The following is a 16809-nucleotide window of genomic DNA, read 5'->3' as shown; positions in this document are numbered from 1 at the left end:
GAGTGAGGGCAGGACACAGTTCCCGCCAGAGTGCAGGGGGACGGGCCAGAGGGCCGCCGGCGTCGCAGGCCGCGGCCCCTCCTAGGCCCGGGGTCTCTGCAGAGCCGCCTGACCGCCCTGTCCCGGCAGCTGCCCCCCGACGCCTCGGGGCCCGCCTGCTTGCCCTTCTCCCGCTCCTCTGCCGCCTGCGGCACCGGGATCCAAGGCGCCCTCTTCGGCAACCTGAGCTCGGCCAACCCGCGGCAGCAGATGAACGGGCTGACGTCCTTCCTGGACGCGTCCACGGTGTACGGCAGCTCCCCGGCCTTGGAGAAGCAGCTGCGCAACTGGACCAGCGCCGAGGGGCTGCTCCGCGTCAACGCGCGCCACTGGGACGCCGGCCGCGCCCACCTGCCCTTCACGCGGCCGCCCGCTGCCCGCGGCCTGTGCGCCTGAGCCCGGCACCCGCGGGACGGCCGGAGCGCCCTGCTTCCTGGCGGGGGACAGCCGTGCCAGCGAGGTCCCCACTCTGGCGGCCCTTCACACGCTGTGGCTGCGCGAGCACAACCGCCTGGCCTCGGCGCTCAAGGCTCTCAACGCTCACTGGAGCGCGGACACCGCCTACCAGGAGGCGCGCAAGGTGGTGGGCGCCCTGCACCAGGTGCGCAAGCCGCTGGGGTGCCCCGCGTGCTCGGTGGGGCGGGATAGAGCGTGGGACCCCGACACGCCCACCGACGGCCCGAGGCTCACGTCACACACGCAGCTGAGCCCCGACGGGCCGGGCAGCGGACGGTGACCTCGCGGCGTTGGTGGGGTGAGCGGGAGCCGTGGGGGCTCCGTGAGCGGGCTGGAGCCCACCTGCGGGACGATCCACCACGGCCTGAGGCCCGGCCCCGTTGGGAGCACGATCCCTTAGCTCGTCAGACGGGATCCGACCGTGAACAAAGTGGGGTCTCACCCAGGCTCAGGGGAGCGGTTCTCGGGCCCCACCTGGGGGTGTCTGACCCCTGCCTCCGCCCCGGGCAGTCCTCCCAGCTGTGTCTGCCGCCGGGGCTGTGTCCGTGCCCCTTCCCCACGCGTGAGCTCCGTGGGCTCTGCTGTCCCGGCCCCTGGACCGGCCGTGCCCAGCGAGGGTGCTCGGGGGTGTGTGCTGAGCCTTCGAGGGAAGCCGGGCCCCCAGCGTCACCCCAGGAGTCCCGCCCCGCGTCTGCCCAGGACCTGTCAGCCTTTCCTGGCGTCACCGTTTACTTCCAGGTTCCCTGGCGTGATTTTTCAGCCAATAGCTTCTCTTCGGTGTTTTTTGCAAATACGGTCGAAACCCTAAAATAACGCGAGGTCGCGTCCAGCGTCGATAAAACCCTTGCCGAGAGGTGGGCTACGTCTGAGGGATCCCTGGTGGCCCGCAAGACTGTCCCCCTTCCCCGCTTCCCTGGCCTGGATCGCTCCCTCCTGACAAGCGACATGTCGTTAAATAAGTGTCTGCAGATTAGGAGAAGAGAGAGAGAGAGAGAGAGAGAGAGAGCGAGCGCCCAGCCCCGCGGCCGCCACCCCAGCTCTGACCAGCCAGGCACAGGGACACGCAGCAGGGGCTGTGGCTGCTGCTCCCCCCACGCACCCGGAGCGGAGGCGCCCCTCTGCCTCCTGCACCCGCCCAGCCCCACACCAGCCCCGCTCCGTCCCCCAGAGCCCCACGCCGCTCGCCGCGGAGGCCTCTGCCCAGACGTCTTCAGCAGCGCACCGCCCGGACTCCCCTCTGCCCCGCGACACACAGCCCCGGGCGGCACGTCCCCGGGGTCTCCCTCCCCACGGGGCCTGTGTGGGTCTGCAGGGGGATGTGCTCAGGACCAGGCGCCCAGTGCCCCTGGGAGATGGAGCAGCTGTGGAGCCCGGTCCACGCCGGGTGGGAGAGGCCGCCTGGACCCCTGGGCAGGTGGGGGAAGCCCCGGGACGTGCCTGGGACGCCAGCCTGGGCTGAGGACCAGGTCCTGCACGACCAGGTCGTCACGGGTCTGCGTGACCCCCCATGACCCAGGGCCGCTCTCTGGTCCCCAAACCTCCCCGGGATGAGCCATCCGGCTGGCGGCGCTGGGCCAGCGTCCATTCAGCGTCCATCCGGCGTCCATCCAGCGTCCATCCGGCGTCCCCTGGCCCGGAGGCGGGGGTGCTCCCCGCGGCTCTCCTGCAGAGCACATCCAGGCACTCAGGAAACACGTCCTGTGTGGGAGGGACCCCGATAAGGACGTGGGTGGGGCTGCTGCTCCTCCAGCAACCGGGGGCCCTGACAGGCTGACCCCCGAGAGCCCCGTGCCCGGACGGGACGGCTCCCCTCGGCTGACCCGCCCTGGATGCCCCCCGTAGCCGAGGTCGCTGCAAACACCGGAAGACTCCGACGCTGATTTTTACAGCAAAGAGAACGACTGTTGAAGCTGCAAGCAGAGCCCTCGTGCCCGGTCCTCCCAGGACCACACGTCAAACAGAAGCCACGGGTGCTGGCGGCCTCGGGACCGCTGCCGGGACTCCGGGGCGGCAGGGGCGCTGGGATCGGAGCCCAGGGCTCAGGCGCTGCAGGCCAGGCCGGGCCCCTGCCCCGTGAACCCGCAGGCCGAGGGCCGGCCGCGTGGCTGCAGGATGCGCATCTTCCCGGCGCCACCGGCCCCACCACGCCCTCCCCCCTGCCGCCCCCAGCACGCCGCTGCCCCCAAGAGCGCCAAGGGCCACGCGGCGCGTCCTCCAGGCCGGGAAGTCGGTGGGAGGAGGCCTGGTCTGCGAAACCCATGCACGCGGTTTGGGCGCCCGCCGAGGAGACCCTGCGGGGGGGCCTCCTTCCGTTCCGCGAGGAGAGCCCACGAGCTCAGACGCAGCCCGGGGAAGGAGGAAGGACACGGGCCAGCGTCCCTCCTAGTCTGCGAGAGCCGCTCGGAGCGCGGGTCACCCTCTCACCCTCGGCGCCCGGCACTTCCTCCCCACAGGGGGCGTCCCGCGGCTCGCAGCCGCCCTGGCAGTGGACGCCCCTGCCCCGTGGGCACCGCGCAGGCCTAACCCAGAAACCCCGGCAAAGAGGCTTCGGGTCCCAGAGCGCCCGGGGCTCTCACTTCCCTTCTGAGCTGCGGCGTCGACGGGGCGCCCGGGGTGAAGGGGTCGAGGGGTGGGGTCAGGGGTGCAGGGGCAGCCCGGCATCTGTGCGGTGCACCCCAAGTTTTGTGGGGCTGCCTTGCCCGGGCGGCGTTTGGGGGTGTCGCTGACATGGCCCCCCAGCCCCATAAAGGTCCGAGTTGTGAGGATGCCCGTTGGATGCACTCACCTGTCCCCTCGCCTGGACAGCCTTTCCCTCCCGGGACCAGTCTGGCCCCCTGATGTGCAGCAGGAGGTCCTCCCCAGTCGCGCGTGTCGCCCAGGGCGGCACCCTCCCCGCGGCCGGTCGCCCCTGCTCAGAAGCCGTCCCGCTCTCCCTCCTCCTAGATCATCACCTTGCGGGACTACGTCCCCAAAGTCCTGGGCCCCGAGGCCTTCCAGCAGCACGTGGGCCCCTACGAGGGCTACGACCCCACCGTGGACCCCACTGTGTCCAATGTGTTTTCCACGGCCGCCTTCCGCTTCGGCCACGCCACGGTGCACCCGCTGGTGAGGCGGCTGGACGCCCGCTTCCAGGAGCACCCCGGCCTCCCCCCGCTGCGGCTGCAGGACGCCTTCTTCAGCCCCTGGAGGCTCCTCAAGGAAGGTGCGCCCCCCCCCCCCCGCCGGTGCTCCCCGGATCCGCCCGCCACCCGGCGCTGCTCCCTGTCACCTCCCGGCCCCGCCAGCACACTGCGCTGAGCGCGGTCCCTTAGCTGTGCTCATGGGAAAGTGGCTCCAGCGCTCGGCCAGACACCTCCGTGGGCTCTCTGACGCTCCTCGGGGCTCCCGGGCTCCTTCCCTGGGTCCCTTTGGGCCCTGAGACCTGCTCCCCACACTGCCGGTCAGTCCCGGGGCCCCACCGGGTGCCGGCTCCCCGCAGGCACGACCCACGCGGTCCCTGAAAGCCGCAGAACCGCACAACGTGAATGCGTGGCCTTGAGGGGTTTTCTGTTAAGCACAAGCCGGGTTGTCCACGCGAGGACCCTCGGACCCCCTCCCCTGTGCCCTGATGTTTTGCAGGTGGTCTGGACCCCCTGCTGAGGGGCCTTCTCGCGAGCCCCGCCAAGCTGCCGGTGCAGGAGCAGCTGATGAACGAGGAGCTCACCGAGAGGCTGTTCGTGCTGGGCAGCTCGGGCAGCCTGGACCTGGCGTCCATAAACCTGCAGCGGGGCCGGGACCACGGCCTGCCAGGTCTCCCCACTCCCGCTCCTCCCCGGGCTCCCCCCCCGACTCACCTGCCACCCCAGGGCTCCTCACCAGACTCCTCCCCAGGGCCACCCCCAGGCTTACCTCCCACTCCCCGGGCTCCTCCCTGGGTTCCCCCCAGGGCTCCTTCATGGGCTCACCTCTCGCTCCTGGGCTCCTCCCCATACTCCTCTCCAGGCTCCTCCCCTGGCTCACCTCCCACTCTCATCACCTCCCCAGACTCCTCCCTGGGCTCCTTCCTGGGCTAAACTTCTACTCTCAGGCTCCTCCCCAGGTTCCTCCCTGGCTCCTCCCCATACTCCTCCCCTGGCTTACCTCTCACCCCCAGACTCCTCCCCAGGCTCCTCCCTAGACTCCTCCCTAGACTCCTCCCCAGGCTCCTCCCCAGGCTCCTCCCGGGCTCCTCCCCGTACTCCTCCCTGGCTTACCTCTCACCCCCAGGCCCCTCCCCAGGCTCCTCCCCAGGTTCCTCCTGGGCTCCTCCCCGTACTCCTCCCTGGCTTACCTCTCACTCCTGGGCTCCTCCCAGGGTTCCTCCCAGGGATCCTTCTGGATTTCCTCCCCAGACTCCTCCCCAGACTCCTCCCTAGGCTCCTCCCGGGATCCTCCCCATACTCCTCCCCTGGCTTACCTCTCACCCCCAGGCCCCTCCCTAGGCTCCTCCCAGGCTCCTCCCATACTCTCCCCTGACTTACCTCTCACCCCCAGGCTCCTCCCCAGGCTCCTCCCTGTACTCCTCCCGGTCTTGCCTCCAACCTGGGCTGTGGTGCTCACCACGAGTGCCTGTGGGGTCAGAAGCACAGGGCCTCCAATCCCCGGCCGAGTTCTAGGGCTCTGGTTTGTCCACGGTTGACCGTTCAGCGCTGCTCAGAGGCCGGCAGGGTGCCCAGGCCTCCCAGTAGGGCAGGAGCCCGGCGTTTAGGAAGAGCAGCCCCCAAAGAGGCAGAGGGAGGGGGTCTGGCCTGGTGCTTGTCGGGGCGTCACAGGCCCACTGACTGGCCGTCTCTCCCTCTCACCACTCCCGGGGCCAGCACACGTCCTGCCACCTCCAGGCTGTCACCCACTGGCAGTGCCATCTCCTGGCCACTCAGTGGACCCGGGATCCACTTCCTGGGCTGCCCCCAGCTCCCCACTCCATCCCCGGCCCTGTCACCTATCCCAACCCTCCCCGCCCCTCTCTGACCCCTGCCAGCCATGGCCTTTCCTCCAGGGGACCCCGTAGTTCAGCTGCATGGTTGACCTTGCTCACCGTGCAAGGCCCCTGCCCCCAACACCCTGTTTGCATGTATGGACCTGCCTGGTGCCTGGGGGCTCCTCCGGGCCAGGGGCACCCCTCACGGGTCCCCTCTGCTGTGTAGCGGGGGGTCGTGCACCGGCCACGGGGAGCTAGTCCCACTGCCTCGGGGCCCCCCCAAGCCCCCGGCGGCCGCACTCTGGTCACTGCAATACGGTGTCTGGGGTTCATCCTCACTGACTTGCCGGCATGTTACGGGGCAGGGTCCTCAGGGATGCCCTGACTCTGGGCTGGACTATTCCGGCACGTTCCACTCGGCGGGGACGAGGCAGGGCGGTGGCTCTCCGTGGGGCCCAGCTCCGGTGAGGTGGCGGGTGGACGCGGAAGGACAGAACGGAGCCCCTGCCCGCAGGTTACAACGCGTGGAGGGACTTCTGTGGCCTGGGCCGGCTGCACACGCGGGCCGAGCTGCGCTCCGCCGTCGCCAACGCCACCCTCGCCGGCCGGATCATGGACCTGTACGGGCACCCCGACAACATCGACGTCTGGCTGGGCGGCCTGGCCGAGCCCCTCCTCGTCGGGGCGCGCACGGGCCCGCTGTTTGCGTGCCTCATCGGGAGGCAGATGAAGGCTCTGAGGGACGGAGACCGGTGGGTGCCACCGCCCGGCACCTCTGCGGCCCGCGGTGCGCGGGTCCCCAACCGGGCACTCAGGTCACCCGGGCACTCGCACGGCCCGCCAGGCCGTCCCTGCGGGGCCCTGACCCCGGGTCATCGCACAAAGGGAGCCCGAGCGCGCTCAGAGCTTGAGCCCGGAGCCGCTGTTGACGCGTGCGAACCGCGCTCACGCCCGATCTCACGCCCGAGCGGCCGTCGCGTGGGAGCGCGTGTTCCGACGCCTGGCACCCACCCTCGGCTCTTTCCTCGCCGTCTGCTGCACCCGGCGGCTGCGCGCTGACCGAGGCGTGAGGCCCACCCGGGGACGGCGCCCGAGCGCGGGGGGGGGGGGCGCGCTGTCCCCCTGTCCGCTCGGCCCAGGCCCCGGGGGTCCCCCAGGGAGGCGGCCAAGCCACCCCTCGCCCCGGGCCCGTGGGTCGGGCGTCAGGCGCGTGGCAGCTCCGGGCAGCGGCACAGGACACCCCGTGTGGCTCCCTGCAGCCCTCGGCGCCCCCCCCGCAGGTTCTGGTGGGAGAGCAGCGGGGTGTTCACCGCCGAGCAGCGGCGCGAGCTGGCGAGGCACTCCCTGTCCCGGGTCATCTGCGACAACACGGGCCTCCCCAGCGTGCCCGCGGACGCCTTCCAGGTCGGCAGATTCCCACAGGACTTCGAGCCGTGCGAGAACATTCCGGGTCTGAACCTGGACGTGTGGAGGGAGGCCCTTCCGCAAGGTGACCTGAAGCCCTTTGTTGGATTGTGTCGTAGCACGTGGATTGTTCAAGAGTGTCGTGTGCCGCAGGCGCACCCAAGGAGGGGGTGAGCCCCCAAGTCAGCCACGCACGGGACCCTCAGTAGGGCGGGGCGGTTGGCGTGGGGTGTGGGGCACGGGCTGTCCCCCGGCCTCCATGGCGCCGTCGCAGGATGCCCTGGTGCCGACAAGCTGCGCGGCCACAGGGCGGTGCAGAGGCGGCTCCGGCTGCATGGCAGGAAGGGGGGAGGTGAGGGAGTCAGGAGGGGAGGGGAGGGGAGAGACGGGGTGAGAGGGAGGAGGGGTCAGATGGTGAGGGGGGCAGGGGGCCAGGGGGTCAGGAGGGAGAGGAGGTCAGGGAGGTGAGGGGTCATACAGGAGAGTGGTCAGGGAGGTGAGGGGGTCAGGGGGCCAGGGGGTCAGGAGGGAGAGGAGGTCAGGGAGGTAAAGGCTCAGGGAGGTAAAGGGACAAGGGGAGAGGTGGTCAGGAGGTGAAGGGTCAGGGGGAGTGGAGGTCAGGGAGGTGAGGGGTCCTACAGGAGAGTGGTCAGGGAGGTGAGGGGGTCAGGAGGGAGAGGAGGTCAGGGAGGTGAAGGGTCAAGGTGAGAGGAGGTCAGAGGTGAAGGGTCAGGGGATAGGTCAAGAGGTGAAGGGTCAGGGGGAGAGGAGATCAGGAGGTAAAGGGACAAGGGGAGAGGAGGTCAGGAGGCGAAGAGTCAGGGAGGAGAGGTCAGGGAGGTGAAGGGTCAAGGTGAGAGGAGGTCAGGAGGTGAAGAGTCAGGGAGGAGAGGGATCAGGACAGTGAGGGGTCAGGGAGATTGGGGTCAGGAAGGTGAGAGGTCAGGGAGGTGAGAGGTCAGAGAGGAGAGGAGAGGGGAGGTGAGGGGTCAGGGAAGTGAGGGGGTCAGGAAGGTGAAGAGTCAGGGAGGTGAGGGGTCAGGGGGCAAAGGAGGTCAGCAGGTAAGAGGGTCAGGGAGGTGAGGGTCAGGGGGGAGAGGGGCGCTGGTGGGCGCCCAGAGGCCTCAGCTGGGGAGGTGCGTGGCGCGGTCGTGGCCGCCGCCCCCGGACGCGGGTGCTCTGCTGCGGGGACCGGGCGCGGGGAGCCGGCCCGAGGACCGGGGTGGGTGTGGCTCGACCCGAAGCGCCTGTGCACCCAGGCGAGCGCGGCCCGGACTGCACGGTGGGGCGTGGGGTCCGTGCGGGGGGACCCGGGGCCGGCGGGCAGCGAGCACCTGACGGGCTCCACCTTCCATCTCTGTGCAGGCGACGCCTGCGGCCTCCCCGACGGCGTGGACAACGGGGACGTCGTGCTCTGCGGTGAGGCCGGGCAGCGCGTGCTCGTCTTCTCCTGCCACCACGGGTTCGAGCTGCAGGGCCCCGAGCAGGTGGCCTGCTCCCCCCGGGGCAGGGCTGTCCGGGCCCCCGTGTGCAGAGGTCAGTGGCCGCCAGGACGCGCCTTACTCACTTTACCCCCAAATCGGCGGTCCTCAGACGGGAGGTGAGGGCCCGTGTCGCTCACCAGGAGGGGCCTCTGCACGCCACGAGGGGCCGCGGACCTGCTGGGGCACCGAGGAGCGCTCCCTCCCTCCCGGCCACCACGCGCCCCGCTGGCCTCTCCTCGGCGAGCGGCGGGCCCGTCCCAGCACGGCCGTCAGGGTGGCGCGGGCAGGGGAGGGGACGAGCCAGGGACCCACAGGAAGGGCCTCCAGAGACAGTGTCTCCACCGAAACCGAAAAGAAATGCTCCACTCAGAACAGCCCAGAGCAGGCTTGACACCCGCCGTGTCATCCCCCCGGGCCCCGGGCACGCTGCTGCGGACGTGCAGCCAGGACGCGGGTGCCAGTGGGCGACCAACACCTGTCACCTGGGGGCCCCGAGCCGCCTCCCAATCGCCTGTCACCGGGGGGCCCTGAGCCGCCTCCTGCTCGCCTGTCACCTGGGGGCCCCGAGCCGCCTCCCACTCGCCTGTCACCGGGGGGCCCTGAGCCGCCTCCCAACACCTGTCACCCAGGGGCCCCGAGAGGCCTCACAACACCTGTCACTTGGAGGCCCTGAGCCGCCTCCTGCTCGCCTGTCACCCGGGGGCCCCGAGCCACCGCGCATGGCCACGGCCGCAGTACGGAGCGCCGGGCTCACAGCAGGATTTAACGCGCAGACCCGGGAGACGCTCGCTCTCCTCTTCCCTGGACCGCTCGCTGCTCCTGCACGACGCACCCCCGCCCCACGGAGGCTGAGGGAAGGAGAAGCTGGCAGATGAGCAGCGACGAGGGCTTTCCGGAGGGAATGCGGGGCCGATAACGGGCGGGGTGTCGCAGCCCTTTTTCCTTGCTGCCCAGAGGACCAGGAGCCACGGCTCCGTCTGGGACAGTGGGGCCCCGGCCAGCACCCTGTGATCGGGGGGACGCAGCCCCGGGGGTTGGCACTGGGGGACTCGGCGGGGCTGAGACCAGTGCACGTCTGTCCCCTGCCCTGCGGATCCCCCCGCCGGGAGACCACGAACATGGGGCTGCTGACCCGGGCAAAGCGTGTCCCCTGAAGGCCGCTGCTGTCCCGACCCCGACCCCGACCCCCGACCCCTCGAGGGCGTATGATTACGGCCAGTCCACGTGGGACAAGTCCGGCTGGGGAGACGCCCTCACCCCCGCCCTACACCCCACACGCACGTGCTCCGCGGACAACACCGGGGGCTTCCATCCGCCACTGGGCTCTGGTCACCCCCCAGCCCTGCAGGGGTCACCTCCCCCGGCGAGTCCCCATGTGCCTCGTCCCCACGTCGTGCAAGAGTGAGGGCGGCACAGGGTCCAGGACGAGGGCGAGGGCCCAGCTGGTGTCACGTCGCTCCCCGAACACGGGTCGGTCCAGCGCTCGGCGGTGCGTGTCCTGGTCGCCCACCACGCACTCTGTCGCCCGTAACACATGTGGTCTCGACACCGAGACCGCTGTGTTCCCTGGAGCTGGCCAGAAAAGAGACGTTACTTGAGGGAAAGCTGACGCGGCGAGTGACCTGGAAGCGCAGTCAAGGACCCAGCAGGGGGCTCAGGGCCCCCCCCACCCCCCTCACCCTCGGCGGCCTGGGAGCCGAGGACGCAGCCAGTGCTGCCCCGCGGGGCAGGGGCAGGGGCAGGGGCAGGGGCAGGGGCAGGGGCAGGGCTGTGGCCCAAGGCCTCGCTCCCTCGCTGAGGGTGAGCGCGGGGCTGGAAATCCGTCCACCGGGCGCAGACCCAGCCCCGGCCCGGCCCGCGCTCCTGCTCTGCACGGCCGAGTGCTCCCCGGAGGGGAAGGCGCCAGCGTCCCCAGGGAGGCTCTGGCCCACGCCTGACGAGACGCCGCTGCCCACAGCACCCGTGACTCCACCGCCCACCCCGGCCGCACCCCAGCTGCTCACCTCACGCTAAGCACGAGCACGTGGCTCCCACGTGATCAGCCTCGGCCTCGGCCGGGCCTCCCGTGTGTCAGGCTCACCCCGAGCAGCGGGACACAAAGTGGCTGGTCATCTGCGGAGCCGACCTCGGGGCCGGGGGCCACCCGGCGAGAAGGAAGCCGGTGCTCGGGGAGGGGCGGGCTGGCCGCCAGGGCACGAGGGGCTCTGGTGTCTCCCACACGGTGCAGGGAGCGTGCGGTGCCCCGAGGTGAGGGTGGGAGCTGGGGGGCATCGCCTGGCCTCTGTGCGCCCTGAATCCACGTGCCCTGACCTCTACGTGCCCTGACCCCTCTGTGCCCTGACCCTCCCATGCCCTGACCTCTACGTGCCCTGACCCCCATGGGCCCTGACCCCTGCATGCCCTGACCCCTGCATGCCCTGACCCCCGTGGGCCCTGACCCCTGCATGCCCTGACCCCCGCGTGCCCTGACCCCCACATGCCCTGACCCTCCTATGCTCTGACCTCTACGTGCCCTGACCCCTCTGTGCCCTGACCCTCCCATGCCCTGACCTCTACGTGCCCTGACCCCCGTGGGCCCTGACCCCAGCATGCCCTGACCCCCGTGGGCCCTGACCCCTGCGTGCCCTGACCCCAGCATGCCCTGACCCTCACGTGACCTGACCTCTACATGCCCTGACCCCCACAGGCCCTGACCCCCACATGCCCTGACCCTCCTATGCTCTGACCTCTACGTGCCCTGACTCCCGCGGGCCCTGACCCTCCTGTGCCGTGATCCCTACGTGCCCTGACCCTCCTTGTCCTGACCCCCACGTGCTCTGACCCCTGTGTGCTGACCCCCGTGTGCTGATGCCCGTGGGTCCTGCCCCCTGTGTGCTCTGTGCAGATATCAATGAGTGTGAAGACGCGAGTCACCCCCCCTGTCACGGGTCGGCCCGGTGCAGGAACACCAAGGGTGGCTTCAGGTGTGAGTGCACAGACCCTGCGGTGCTCGGGGAGGACGGAACGACGTGTGTAGGTGCGAGCCGCCCCTCGTGCGCCCCGAGACCCAGGCGTGTGCAGGGCTGTCCCCCCAGGCCTCTCTCCCAGGCCCGAGGACGGCATCTCCTGCCGTGTCCTCACCCGCCGTCCCTGTGCCGTCGGGGTCCTGATGGCCACCCGTCTCCGGGATTGGGGCCCAGCCTCGTGACCACTGACCCCAGGTCGCTCCTCGGACCCGTCTCCGTACAGCCACGAGGAGGCTGGGGCACATCCGGCAGGTGGGGAGGGCCGGGGCCTTCCGGGTGGGCCCCGTTCCCACTGTCCGCCCTGGAGGCCGGGGCAGCTCTCCCACAGCGCGCACCTGCCACCTGCCGTCCGGGCGCACAGACCCCGGTGCGCGTGTCTGAACGCGGCTCGTTCTTGTTCTGGAAACAGCTGAGCGGGGCAGCCCCTCCCGGTGTCCTCGCCCGCACCTGGACGATGCCCGGGCGCGCCGTGCTCCCCGCGGGGCCTGCTTTACACGGGCGACGGTGTCTAACCTTTAACTTGCGAGGGGATTTCCCTCCTCCTGTGTTTGTCCTTGGCCTGTGCTGACCCCGGCAGACCCGGGGGCGGCTCGTGTGCGGGACCCGCACCACACACAAGGGCCGGCGATGCAGGGCAGAGACCCCCCAGGTGTGGCACAGGCGCTCCCCAAGTCCCATCGCTGAGACGCTGCATGTCCCGGGGATGCCAGCAGCCCCTTCCCTGGCCTCGCCCCGTGCAGACGCGCCCCTTCCGCTCTGCGCCCGCCAACCCTGCTCACTGCTCACAAACATCGGTCCTGTGGCTGGGACACCTGCTGCATCTGGCCCCCACCCGGGGCTCTGAGTCCTGCCCGACACGTGCCCCAAAGTGTGCCCTCGACGCACTTCTGCCAAAGGCAGGGCTGCCGGGGGCGCGAGCTCGTGGTGTCCCAGTGCGCGTCCCACCACCTGCCCGCCCGGCCCCTGTCTGAGCCCAGGGGAGGCAGGCCGGGTCCCCAGCCCCTCCGCCAGGGGCTCACATGTGCCCCCTGGCCAGTCCTCGCGGGAGGGCCTGTGGCCTGAGGACGGGCGGGCACCCCGTGGTCTCCACCCGCTCTCCCCACCCGCGCGCTCCGGAGAGCCTGTTGGAAGGGCCCTTTGGGCAGATCTGTGCCCCCGGGGTGCGCACCGACGCGGGGAGAGGCGAGCCCCTTGGGACCCCGGCTGCAGCCCTCGGCGGGTGGGCTTGGCTAACCCGCTCCTTCCCCCCAGACTCCGGGAGGCTCCCGAAGGCGTCCTTGGTCTCCATCGCGTTGGGCATCGTGCTGGTCGTCGGCCTGGCAGGGCTCACCTGGACGCTGGTTTGCAGGTGGTAAGTCCTCCCCGGAAGCCCACGCAAGGCCGCTTCCTCCCCCGAGGGCAAGGCTGGTCCCGCATCGGGCTCCCTGCATGGAGCCTGCTTCTCCCTCTGCCTGTGTCTCTGCCTCTCTCTGTGTCTCTTGTGAATAAATAAAATCTAAAAAAAAAAAAAAAAAAAGAAGCTCGGGGTAATAGTGCAGGCGGCCCCGTGGCCTCGACCTCGCACACGCCGTGACGGACGCCGGGGTCAAATCCGCCGAGTACCCAGCAGCGGAGAAGCCTCCAGCCCCGGGGCGCGACCGGGCTCTCGGGTCTGTTTCTTCGTCAGGACGTGCACGTGAGTGTCGGGCCAGGTCTCTGCGGAGAGACGGGGCTGGTGCCGGCGGAGGGGCCGTCCCACCGCAGAGTGACCGGCTCCCTCCCGGACTGTCCCGCCGCACGCAGCGGCCCAGAGCCCGCCTTGCCCTTCCAGGCACGGAGGTCCACCTCCCGCGTCGCTGTCAGGACGCCGGCAACGCCCCCGAGGCGCCCGTGTGCGCCCTGCACAGCGAGCACCGGCTTTGAACTCACAACCGCCTCCCGGCTGTGGCTTGTCCTCGTGTTTTTAGTGGATAAAACGTTAACTAAGGACACGGCACAGCCAATCGTCCTGCAAAAGACAGACGTCCCCCTTGCTGAGTCTGCTCCGACCTGCGCGCGGGCTCCAATTTAGGGGCCTTCAGGCAGAGGTCATCTACCTGCAAAACCGACGGCCTGGGGACAGCGAGACGGTGTCGTCCTACCCGCCGGGTTCGGCGGCCGAGGGGGCAGCCTCCAGCCCACACCCGCGCCCCGACACCACCCAGCACACCGGCCACGGGAGGGGCAGCCGGGGTCTGGCGGCCGGCGAGGGCTCGGTCCTCACGGCCACGGGCTCTTCCGGGAGAAAGCGCAGCGGCAGGAGCGGGGCGCCCGCGTGAAGGGGTCTGTCCCTGCCGCCGTGCGGGGAAGGGCCCAGCCCCGAGGCTGAGGCTGCGGGAGCGCAGGTGGCCTCCCCCCGGACGTCGGTCACTGAAGCAACCTGGGGTCAGGACTTCGCAGCCGCGGCATCCTTGTGGGGCCGGTACGGATGTGCAGGAAGTTAAGGCTCAAGTGTCTCGAGTGGATAGGACAGAGGCGTCGTAGGAGGGCGGAGGCCCGCTCGTGGGCCCTTCACGAGGCTGTGAGCGAGGGGACGTGTGAGCCGCGGAGCCAGGCCCTGCCTGCCCCTCCCATCCCCGGAGACACCGAGGCCGCGGGGCCGTCAGGGGGCTCGAGCGTCCTGTACAACGTGCACACGCGTGTTCCCACCTGAGCCGACCGCAGGGAGCTGTGCACTGAAGCCACCCGTGTCCCTGTCTCCGTGCACCCGGGGCCCCCTGGATGGATCCCAGGACTCAGGGCTCCACTGGAAATGGCAGCAAATCACAAATAGGCAAAGAGCAAAGGATGACCTAGTGGGGACCCCACTCCAAGGGGGCCCTTGGGGCGGGTGCTGCAGGAGGGCGCCGGGGGCGGTCCTCGGGGAGCCCATGCCTGCACCCTGCATCCAGACGGAGGGGCAGAGACCCCACGCGGGCTTCGAGAGCGCGGCCGTTGGGAAGGAGGCCTGCCCTGGGCTCCCCACTCTCCCTCTGCAGCCCGGCCCGGCCGGTGCTCCCTGTCACCCCCCCCCCGCCCCCGCCTGGCACCCCTGCTCTGGGCTCCCTGCCGTCCCTCTGCAGCCCAGGCCCTGCCGGTGCTCCTTCTCGTTCGCGGCTCCGTGCATCACTGGACTGTCCCCTCCGTGTGCGGCGTCCTCTGCGCCCTGCAGGGTCCCGGCTTATCTGCTTCCATCTGCCCCGCGACGTTTGGCTGAGCCCGGGAACCTAACACGGCAACCGGCAGCGGGGGGCCTGCCCGCAGCTCCGTCTCCCCACCGGGGACTGTGATTTGCCGAATGCATTTCTGCACCAAGTAGACGTGCGATGGGATACGGACGGCGGGACTGGGGTTGGGGTGCTCGCTGGGCCGCTCCTCCGGGCTGCAGCCGGGGCTCCGGGCGCCCCTCGGCCGATGGGAGAGCCGAGCAGGCCACGCTGTGTGGACCAGCAGCCCCGGGGTCCCCCCGGCCGGTCAGGGAGGCGCCCAGCACCGCCTGCAGTCACAGTGGCCACAGGGCACGGGCGTGACGGGCACTAGTGGGGTCCTCTGAGGGGCGCCAGCCCTAACCAGGTGCGCGCTTGTCCGCAGGGCACACGCGGGCCGCAAAGCCTCACTGAGCATCGCGGAGTCGGGCGGAAGAGGAGCCCCCCCGCCGGGCCGTGGAGCGGGCCAGGACGGCGCCTCTGGCAGCCTGGTGCCCCCCGTCGGGCCGCAGGGCAGGTGGGTGCGCGCCGGGGCGCGGGCAGGGTCGCCACACATCGCCTGTTCCCATTCGGACCAGGTCATCAAGGAGGTCCCGGTGCTGCGACCGGGCTGCTCCCCCCCGCGGGTCGGGTCCCACTTCCCACCTTCCTGCTCTGCGTTTACTCCTCATACAAACCGTGTTTACACGGGAAGGACAGTTCGTGAAAATTTTAACCGACTGTTCAAAGAGCGTAGACAAGTTAGGATGAGCGAGCCCGAGCGAGAGCCCTGAAAATGCGTTTCCGTGTGTACACACCAGTTTGAAATCGAGGGCCGATTGGGCATCGCCTCCACGTCGCCCTAGTCTTGGCCGAGGACTGACGGCCAACGATCCGGAAGCTGACAGGAAAGGCTGACTTTGAAAATGCATTTTTTTAAAAAAAAAAAAGGGATCATTGTAAGAGGTGTGAAAACAACCGGTCTAGACTTGATTTTACTCTTTTTTTTTTTTTTTATAAACTTTGTACGCACAACCGCAAGAGAGGCAGCGCCGGCAGTCACTGGGCAAGTCCCCGGCCTTTGGCGACGTAGACGGTCCCCGGCCTGGGACACCCTGTGCCCGGGGCGTCTGCCGCAGAGCAGGGGCTGCGTTTGCTCCCAGGCAGGGACCCCACAACGGCCCCGTGGGAATGCACCCGCGAGCCCCCTCGGCCACCCTGAGGACGCGTGTCCCCGGGCCCCCAAGCAGCCCGACCGAGGCCTGGGGTCCCACAGGTTTCCGTGTGCCCAGCACCTCTTCTCCTGCAGGACCCGGACCGTGGGCCCCACATCCAGTAGGAGCCACGTGGCGCGGGGAAGCCCCGAGTGAGCTGGGGCAGCTGCGGGCCGCCTCCCGGGAGCAGAGGTCGGTCCCCAGCACGACGGGGCACGGTGTTCCCTCTGGAAACAACCCCGACCCCCACGTTTCCACCTAATAAAGTGTGTGCCGCTTCCCGAGCCAGAGTCACGTGCCGTTCGCACTCGCTCCCGCGGGACCGGGCCGGGGCACCTGCCCGTCGTCAGAGGCCCGGTCAGGACCGCGGTTCATGGTCCCAAAATCGCCACTGAGGCTGCTTTCCCGTGTTGCCTGTGCCCTAGTGACGCTCTAGCTCGGGCCACTGAATGCCGGCCCTTGGCCGCGAGCCGCTGTGTGCACCGCCCACCGCTCCCGGGGCTGCCTGGACGCGCCTGCACGCTCACGAGCCTCTTGGTGCCGCCCGACAGACGGGGACACGTGCTTTCCCTGCCCTCGTGTCTGTCTGTCCCTCTCCTCTTCCTTCTGCCCCGATTCCCGCCTGCCCACCCGCTTCCCCGCGTCCCGCGTCCCCCCCGCTGCCCTCCCCGTGGGTGGTGTGCACGGAGGACGGCTCTTGGGATTTGTGTCGGCCCCCAGGGGCCGGCCCCGCTCTGGGCACCTGCCGCTCACCCCAGCTCCCCCCGCATGCGGGTACCCCCCAGCCTCGCCGCCGTCGGGGGCCAGGCTGTCCCCACAGAGCATGTCATGGCCCCGGTGGTCCACACCAGGTGACCGGTGGCAGGCTGTGACCCCGCCGAGGGGGCCGGTCCCGCCCAGGCCGCCAGCAGCTGGGAAGCCTTCCCTCCGCAGAACCGCGCACATGGCGCCTGCCCCAGCCACGGACCGGGTCACCGGTGCGGACCAGCTCACCCCCAAGCGGCTGCCCTGACGCCAGGAGGGAGCACTGGCCGAGGAAGCGCTTGCACCACAGCCCTTCTGCTCGTCCTGCCAACACCGTCCTGGTCC

At 70.1% G+C, this 16809-nt stretch overlaps 1 protein-coding gene across 1 annotated transcript in view; it reads left to right on the top strand.

The window, feature by feature from the left end:
* The window catches only part of TPO (thyroid peroxidase), a 35859-nt gene extending 19983 nt beyond the window's left edge, over nucleotides 1–15876 (top strand). The window contains 11 exon segments of the mRNA XM_041757028.1: nucleotides 103–414; nucleotides 416–640; nucleotides 3439–3697; nucleotides 4114–4284; nucleotides 5946–6183; nucleotides 6712–6920; nucleotides 8201–8371; nucleotides 11204–11335; nucleotides 12576–12675; nucleotides 14913–15044; nucleotides 15816–15876. Of these exon segments, the coding sequence (XP_041612962.1) occupies nucleotides 103–414; nucleotides 416–640; nucleotides 3439–3697; nucleotides 4114–4284; nucleotides 5946–6183; nucleotides 6712–6920; nucleotides 8201–8371; nucleotides 11204–11335; nucleotides 12576–12675; nucleotides 14913–15044; nucleotides 15816–15876 (2010 nt within the window).
* The last annotated feature ends 933 nt before the right edge of the window (nucleotides 15877–16809 follow it).

This window comes from Vulpes lagopus, chromosome 5 (genome assembly GCF_018345385.1).
Source record: "Vulpes lagopus strain Blue_001 chromosome 5, ASM1834538v1, whole genome shotgun sequence".
Taxonomy (NCBI): Eukaryota; Metazoa; Chordata; class Mammalia; order Carnivora; family Canidae; genus Vulpes; species Vulpes lagopus.
This window is presented reverse-complemented; position numbering and strand designations above follow the sequence as displayed.